The sequence below is a fragment of the Notothenia coriiceps genome, unplaced genomic scaffold, assembly GCF_000735185.1.
Source record: "Notothenia coriiceps isolate Sejong01 unplaced genomic scaffold, NC01 NC01_scaffold00037250, whole genome shotgun sequence".
In the NCBI taxonomy this organism is placed as follows: Eukaryota; Metazoa; Chordata; class Actinopteri; order Perciformes; family Nototheniidae; genus Notothenia; species Notothenia coriiceps.
The window spans coordinates 314699-324036 of record NW_011369951.1 but is presented as its reverse complement, the minus strand read 5'-3'; the positions used below and the strand labels follow the sequence as shown (position 1 = coordinate 324036).

Genomic DNA, 9338 nt, shown 5'->3' with positions numbered 1-9338 from the left:
CTTAATCCCTAAACCAGCGGTGCACCCCATTATGAGGTTTTTTAAACTCTCAATTTAGTATCTGGTATAGTATCTGCTTTAATGACACAGTTTAGATTAGGCCTACCTGCTACTCTGTATACGCTTTTCTTTTCACTTTATATCCTTCTGTCTCTTTTCTTTTGTCCTCCTGCCTCACATGTATACAAATAGTATTATTTTGTTATTCCCCAAAATTGTAAATTAAACTGCACATCTGTATTACTGTAAATCTTACTCATTCCCTTTGTTTTGTTCTGTAAAACACTGTATACTGTTTTGATATGTCTTATCTATTTAACGTTTTTGTGTAATGTTATATTCCACTAAACTACAAATATAAAAAAATAAAATAGGTAGAGGCTTTGTAATCTCATCTGATAGTGTATACCTATGAATTGCATAAATGCGAAGTTTGAGAGGAAGTGATTACTAATCACTTTTTCAAGAGACGAATATTGATCCACTTTAAATGTGGACACTCATAGATTTTGCTGACTTCCTGTTTCTGCATCTTTCATGATGTACATCCAGAATCACAGCCAGGAGACTCAAATTATGATCATGATTCCTGTCGTCATTGGATTTAGGAGAACAGCTTCTGATTGAATGTTTGTTCTCTTCTGCAGGATGACGCCTCTCGGTCAGACCTGCTCCGTCTCCTCCCTGTTTCCACACCCCGTCTCCAGAGTTCAAACGCTCCGTCAGCAGTCCTAGTGCTCCTGAGTGCTCGCTGCGACCCTTGTTCGGCTCTCCTGGCTGACGTCCCGGGGAGGTTATGCGACGGTTTCTCTACTGTAAGGTGGTGCTGACCACCTCTCTGGTGTGGGTGCTGGTGGATGTGTTCTTGCTGCTCTATTTCAGCGAGTGTAACAAATGTGATGACAGGAAAGACCGCTCGCTGCTCCCGGCCCTGCGAGGTGAGTCCACAAATATCCTGCTACACCTTCCATTCACAGTGCAGACACTTGGAGATAGATTATGAAATATTCAGTTTATTCAGGGTTTGTTGAAATTATAAGATTCCTCAGAAGAAATGTAAAACATTTTCGGGGGATCTCAAAGGATAAAAAGAAATCCAGTTTATTTGTGGTTTGTACATTGGTGAATAGTATGGAGTATGTTATGCCGAAGGTTAAGTGAGATCTCTCGTTGAGTTTAGACAATATTTCCAGCAGTAATGTTAATTTACAATGGAGCTTTGATGAATTTGATTTCAGATACTTGCAGCTAGAATAGATAATGTTTTAGGACTATAATCGAAACACATCCAGATTATTCAGTGGAAACAGAAACATTTTGCTTTTGAGGCAGCAATTTACAACCTACTTTAAGATTACATCTTAAATCTGCGTTTATTCCTGGTAGAAGTTAGGATAGTTTGTAACTTGGGTGAATTTGTGTAACTCCAGTTTATTAGAGTGGGGGAAAAAAAAAAACGAAATAACTAACTGATTAGTTACATTTTTTTTAAACCAATTTTTTGTTCTGCTTTTTTGATCTTTAAAGAATACAAATATGGTTTGACATCAAACAATCTTGTAGATATAAGCTGGAGAGATTCATTTATTCCATAAATGCAGGTTTATCTAAAAATCTAGTTTGTTTTCCTGTATGCTCTGCAACCTTGAAGTGATCTCCATGATCAAACTAAACCACCTTACCTATTAAGGAGTTCATTTCCTCACATGCCCTGCCATAAGCAGGTTGCTCAGAGGTTTGCTAAGCTGCTTGTAGGGTTAGAATGAGGCGAACTGCCAGCTACTGAGACTTATTACATTACCATAACAAAGTCCAAAGTACATTGGTGTTACTTTCAAACGGCTTTCATTTGATGATTTGCTTAACACATGAACCGAGTGTCACTGGTTTCTTTAATATTCCATGTGTTGTTTACTAGTTTAATCCAGTTCAGCCCAGAACTGACGACAATACATCTCGATTTACTTTGATTTATTTATTCGTTTATTTGGCAGGGACATTGCACATTAATGAACACTTAAAACATGAAATGTGTGCCAAGTGTAAATATGCAAGATTTAGCTTTGAGCTACTTTCCATCCGCAGTCCCTCACATAAAACATTAAGAAAATGAAAATTACAAACATTGCAGTACAAATACATAAAATGCAAGAAAAGTGCAAGAGGAGATTGGAATCAATTTATCCCAAATTGAGTGTTTTTGTTAGGTAACACTAATTACCATAACATCAATGCTTGGGTAGTGAATGATCTGTCATTGCCAGGTTGATAATGACCCTTTAAGGAATGCATGCATTCAATTCCTTGTTAGTGCAGTCACCCCTTACCTAACGTCAGAGTTTTCCAGTTTGATTATAAGGAACTTTATGGCCACTTCATGTTTATGTAAGGTTTTACGTTTGCTTGACATACTAGGGTAAAATCATTTGGAGTCGTGCTGCTTTTTAACGTAAAGGAAATGATGCTGCCAGCTAACAACAGGTTCTTGTCTGCCGCATCAATATATCCAGTTCTCTGTTCTTTCTGCACCACATTGTAACTCATTTAGTATTGCACGCTCATAAACTTGGTTGACTCCTGAGAGACCGATCAAATTGTTATTTTCTCACGCTGTTAGTGCTCTCTACAGAACGACAAATGCTATAATGCAAAACACATCAGGGTCCCTTTTTAAAAGACACAGCTTTAGAAAAAATCACCTACCGTACTACATTTTCTTGTTGGTCTGTGTTGGTGGGACTGGATTTTCATTATGGTCTTAATCTTCTGAGAATAATAAAACTGTATTTTTCGTTGTGCTCTCTTGTAACAGGATTGTTCAATTTAGCAGTTCTAACCGTATGTCACATCAGTCTGAGATTTGCCCTCAGACAGCTACAGCCACTGTGAGAATTGATTAGACTTCTACTGGTAATCTTTTACAGTAACTTTTCACAGTTTTGTGATTTATGATTGAAAGGAGCAGCTGAATAAATGTTTATGAAGACAATATCTAACTCAATATCACAATATTGATAATATATTCACATATTTCCAAGTCTTAGTTGCAGTTAAGGTGTGTATCAGAGCAGCATGGTCTCTTGACATTTTGTCCCTGTCCTGCTATGGTTTTCTGATATATAACGTAATGTCAGCCACATCAGACTGGAAAGAAGAGAGCGGAGCAGATCAGCAGAGGGAAGAGGTGAGGTAAAATATGAAAGAAAAAGAAAATGGATCAAGCTTTTGATGGAGCTCCAAACTGTGCACCATTACTTTTTGTTGGAAGTAAATGACGATAAAAAGCGCTAGAGGACAGGTCTGAGTCCACCTTAACAAGATGAATCTTGTTAAAGAGAAAGCTAACTTGTTGTAACTTACTAATGTTGGCCGGAGAATCTAGAGTTGCACATGTTTTGCTAATTTGTGAGAATAACAATCTGATGAATCACATAAAGCAAAGGTTAACAGAGAGTCATGTAGCACTCTATTTTTGTTCTGCGCTAAAATGTGAGTGATTGTGTCTCAGAAGTCTCATTACCTGTGAGCGTGAGGAGAACCTTTTCAGTGTAATTGCTTGGGATAAAGCTGTAGGCAGGGACATTGAATTGGATTGAATGACCCGAGGACAGAAAGAGCTTCTGTTTTCTTCACAGATGATCAAGGTCATTTTTCATAATGAATGATCTGTGTCAGGAGGATACTGTGTCTTTCTTGAAAATACCACAGAGAGTTTGTTCCCCAAGGCTCCTCTGATCCATCTGTTTTGGTCTTTATATTTCATCCTACTGTTTGTATCATTTCACAGATGTAGAAAGTGCTTAGGGTATGAATAGTCATTCACAGTCATAATGAGGGAGCTAAGCTACTCTGTTATTTCAGACGGGATTGAATAATTAGAGTCATAAACAGATATTCTTTTATTTTGTCCCACAGCAGGGTCATTTACAGTGTTGCAACAGCAAAGGGACATGGCAGATGAAAGAGAAAAAATGAAATAATTAGACTAACATTTTACAAAGATGCGTCAATGTAATGTAATGTGTGAAATAACTAAATAAGTAAAGAACACTGGTTTAAAAAAAAGTATCATTATAAGCTTTTACAAGAAAAAGAATGTGTTGCCTTATGCAGCTTTAATATGTTGTCAGTTAGCAGCATAAATGGCAAACATGCTACATTTCACTGTTACATGTATCACATTTGGTTTTATCAGTAGGTTAAAATAGAATGTTTTCCGACATGTCTTAGTAATGAAGTTAATTTGTACACCAGATATGAAGCCATAGTGGAAATTGTTTGCCTCTGTAATTTTAAGGCACAAGTATGTCTTCTACAAATTCACAAGATGACACTTCGAATTAGGATTTGTGGTGAAAGCAATAATTGTAAAGGGGATGATTTTGCTTGTAAGATTTAGAGTACATTTTTAACATTCACATGTTGTGTGTATCTGTAGCTATAGCCTGATGGATTGGAGAGGCCGAGCATGTGTTTGATGGACACTTTGTTCAATCATCCAGCTCAGAGCTCGAACTGTGTCCATCAGATTTAAGCCCGTTTCCAAACGGAGAGTGTCGGCAGCACCATAAACAAAAGAGCAAGGATCAGAAGAGGGTTTACAATCCGGCCGACTCCACGAGAGGTCTTAGGGAATCCTCTTAACCTGGGACCATGGAAATCATTGCTTCAGCTCAAAGAGATTATTAAAGAGAGCACAGTCATAAATCCGTGGGAGGCTTTTTACCTTGGTGACGGGAGCTGGCTCTGAGCAGCAGCAAACCACAGCAATGCTGAGGTTTTTCAGGCATGATCATATAGCATACACTAATAAATCGTCTAATAAATATGTTAAACTAGATCTGGAAATGTATAATCTCTTTTTACAGATTACATTACATCTAATATTACTGCTAGACTGCACAATATACCAGAAAAGAGATTAAGCATACATTTCTATTACACATTTTTCACACAGTCGATGATGTGTGAGAAAGCCTAACAATACAGGTGAGAATGGCAGTGTTTTCTATTGTAAGTGTTATTGAAAGGAATACGATGTTCATATTATGTGCACATCCTGCATACAGTACATGCTGCAGCACATGAATGAACACATGGGTTTGGTGCACGCACATTGATCTAGGAAATAAGCTCTATGCTCTGTGTTTTTATCCGTATAGAAAATTACAATGTACAAAGTGTACAGAGATAGAGCTAGCAGGCTTTACTGCACTCGCCCGAGCCTAAATTGACCGATAATAAACCATGCTCAATGCTTTCAATATAAAAGGGATTTCTCAGAATTTATCTGTAGGTCATTCCCTTTTTTCATGGAACAATTTAGGTGAGGCAAGATTAGAGACTTGCTTTTTTCCCAGCAGATGTTGATAATTCTCCTACTCTTGTTATTTATTAAATCTTAATTTGTAGTCAAAAACACCACTATATTTATAATCTATTGATTCAACTTTTGCAATCTTCCTTGTTTGAGTTTATGAATGTCTTTTTTGTTTTGGTCTTGGTTAACTAATATTTTATGTTGTGCTTTGAACAATAATTTTTACTTTTTTTTAATTTGGACATCATAAGAACAAACATACATAATTGCAACATTTACACACTTTATGTCTTACAATCTTTCTGCATCGAAAATGAGACGAACAATTCTTTTTTGAAAAGTTTAGTTGGATAGATCTGTCGATTTATGCAACTATTGCAGTGACTGCAGCTCCCCTCCGGCCCCAATCAACCAAGGTGTACCTTAAGGCTCTATGCTTGGACCCCTCCTATTCACCATCTACATGCTCCCACTTGGTCAAATCATCCGCCAACATGGTTTCAGCTTTCACTCTTTGCTGATGACAACACAGCTCTAGTGCTCTTGCACCAAACGTCCACTCAGCTCCCCCTTCAATCCCTTGTCAACTGCCTACAGGACATAAAAAACCGGATGTCATCTAACCTGCTCAAAATCAACAGCAATAAAACAGAGTTCATGATTGTGTCCTCAGACACGGGCCTGCTCTCCATCCCCCGCTCTCGCCTCCGAACTGTTGGTGACAGGGCATTCAGTGTTGCGGCCCCCACCCTCTGGAATGCACTTCCTGCCGAGATCCGTAATGCTGCCTCCCTGGACATCTTCAAATCATCATTAAAAACACACCTGTTCACCCTGGCCTTCGGGCCCTAGCCCTCTCCTGGTCACCCGACTTCTTTTATTTTTTGTTTACCCTTTGATTGTCTGTTTGTTTTGTTTGTCCACCATGTACAGTAACCTTGGCTCCCTTGAAAGGCGCTATATAAATATCATTTATTATTATTATTATTATTATTACTGGATTTGAAGACAAAATCATTTAGAGTGTTGGTTGACTAAACATGTCTTTAGTCGAAGACTGCCAAACACAAGTTCTTGAAAAAACCACAACAACTTTTCTCTGCACTGGTCTGAACAGGGTGCTCTGCCAACAGCCTGTGGTCAGGGAGGTCAGTCAGTACTTATTACTCAGAGCTCCATTTACACAGGAGATGTGGAGCCTTTGTAATAAAGTGGGCTTTCACAACATATTGGTTGTTCTCAGATTGTTTCCTTATCAAAGATGGACTGTATATACAGGACAAAGTGGTTTATTTCAAATGCTGTTTGATATGAACTCCTCACCTTCCTTATTGAGAACAAAATAAAAATGGGTTTGGTTTCTCATCAGATATCGTTTTGCTGTGCTTCTGCTTTGTTACAGCGGCGATATCTCGGAGCCACGAGGGACCAGGCGAAATGGGCAAGGCAGTAAACATTCCCAAGAACGACCAGGAGAAAATGAAGGAGCTCTTTAAGATTAACCAGTTCAACCTGATGGCCAGCGACATGATCGCACTCAACAGGAGTCTGCCTGACGTGAGGCTGGACGGGTGCGTAAGCTAGCCTTCCAGATCAATTTTGCAAACACAACTACTGACACTTTCACACACACACACACACACACACACACACACACACACACACACACACACACACACACACACACACATCCACAGAACAGCAATACACAACCCTCAACCTGCTTCTTTGCTTCCTGCAATCATTGTTCCTTTGTTACCCATTGCAAGGCAGAGTAGTTTCTGACTGATGCTTTCTGCTTTTTTCTTCTTATTTCTTTGGATTTTAGTCTTTAATGTGGGCAGAGTTGTATTCCAGGTTAAATGGAAATTATTCAGTATTCAGACAAGTGCAGGGATCTGTCTCAAGAGTCTCTCCAGTGATGCAGATACAATGCTCTAAACTATCAAAACAATGTTATTCTAATGATTAAATAATTCAACTTTAACTGTTTTTATATTAGATGTTATTGGTGTTAATAACTCTATCTAATGTGGATAGGCATCTCTAATTATGGGCACTGTTTCAATGCAGATTCCATCCGATCCCTCAGGTTTGACCATTATGTCTGACATTTGAATTGGACTGTTTACTGTCACTCAAGATCCACTTGAGCACTTAATGAAAATCCAAGGAGGAATTTGTTTGAAACATGAGCCCATTCATCTCGGGCCGATGATATGCAGCGTCATTCGCCTCTCGTAGAAACATTATCCGAGTGATTCATGTTCAAATATTCCAAGTGAACCCCAGTTCTCCTCAGCACTTTCATTAAGTGAATGCAAAAGGCTCTGCCAGTTAGAAAAAACATGAAAAGCAAGCCACAACATTTTATTTTTTCTCACAGTTTTTAATGCAATTCTTGTCGAACCAAGAAAACACAAATTATAAGATGGAGTGGAGATGCAAATATGCTTGCTTGCGTCTAGCAAAAGAAGACCTCATTTACTGAGAAAAGGTGAACACTCAGCTTATTGCAACACTTTTTTTCTGTCCATTATGGCTCCATCCTTCACTCAGTATACATTTTACAGCAGGTTTATTACAGAACTCAGCTTAGCTTTGCTAAATGTCTCCAGGTGTGTGGTGAAAATGATCCGGAGTTGGCAGTCGTTGCGTCTGAACGGCGATAACATTATGCCTTGAAGGCACCCTCCTGGCCTAGTTGTGTCAGTCTACGCTGTCACTTTGATTCGACAGGACTGAGCTAGAAATGTTGTCTGCTCCGATGGCTTCTTTCACCCTCCGTCACCTCCCACTACCCTCCTCCTGTCCTGGCAGCCCTTTTTCCACTTCTGTACTTCTTTATTCAACATCATCCACTTCTGTGTCATCCCAAGTTTAAAACATTTTCACTCTAAAGCTTTGACAGACAACCCATCAAGATGAGGATCTGCTGACATTGCTGTCAACACAGGTTTTACTTTTTTCTACCACTTAGAGATATTTGTCAGTGAATCTCCTATGACAAGATTTTTGCACTGATGGCAGCATTGGATAGGGCAGGAAACCTTCAGATTCTCACTCACTTTTCATAGAATACAGAGCTGCGGGTATAAAGAACCACTGTGACTGCAGTTTGGAAACAGCAGTGTTGTCTTAGACTACCAAGTTCAGAACGGGTATATTTTAGGTTTAGTGATTCCAAATCCCTCTACTACTTCAGCACCACACACAGCTCCATGGATTTATCGATACACAGCACAGTAAATTGTTTCAGAGCCACTGTCTGGGCCATGGATTGTAACTTGCAAAAACCTCACTCAGATAGGATCAATGAGATGGGACTGACTAAACTAAAATATTAAACTAAACAGCCCCTCTCACCCTCAACAAGAGAAATGCATTTTGGTCATTTTGATAACAAGGGGTGTGGCATCCCCCTTCAAACCTGCTGGTTATAGTTTATTTACATATATAAAGAAAATACAAAAAAATACAATATATATCATTGCCTAAAACTCTACATGGTCTTGAAAGGTGGCACTCTAGGAAGCATACTACAGGAAATTATTTCAGTGATGTAAAATTCTCAACATGTTCACTTAAACTGATTTACTTTTCTTTCTGTTGCTTCTTCAGCTGTAAGACCAAGCTGTACCCAGACGACCTGCCGAACACCAGCATTGTCATCGTGTTTCACAACGAGGCGTGGAGCACCCTGCTGCGGACGGTTCACAGTGTCATCAACCGCTCGCCCAGACAGCTGCTGGCGGAGATCGTGCTTGTGGACGACGCCAGTGAGCGAGGTTAGTAATCTACACTCTACTAGTTTTGTGGGAATGCTGTTAACAGCATTCCAACTAACTGTTATTCTACGGACGAAAAGTTTATTATTCCGACGGTATTTTGGCCCTCTTCTCCTCCCGCATTGAACATCGCAGAAACTCCGTTCAAACATCAAAACGTTCAGCTTGGTCGGGAATCGAGACTGCCAAGGCACACAGGGATAGGTAACTTTCATAACTTCCAGAGATAC

At 39.2% G+C, this 9338-nt stretch overlaps 1 protein-coding gene across 2 annotated transcripts in view; it reads left to right on the top strand.

Annotated features, from left to right (window-relative positions):
- The first annotated feature begins 651 nt into the window (after positions 1 to 651).
- The window catches only part of galnt13 (polypeptide N-acetylgalactosaminyltransferase 13), a 46288-nt gene continuing 37601 nt past the window's right edge, over positions 652 to 9338 (top strand). For both annotated transcript variants that reach the window (XM_010795813.1, XM_010795812.1), the window contains exons 1-3: positions 652 to 938; positions 6723 to 6891; positions 8942 to 9108. In XM_010795813.1, coding sequence (XP_010794115.1) covers positions 797 to 938; positions 6723 to 6891; positions 8942 to 9108 — 478 coding nt within the window. In that variant the 5' untranslated portion in view covers positions 652 to 796. The remainder of the gene's footprint in view (positions 939 to 6722; positions 6892 to 8941; positions 9109 to 9338) is intronic.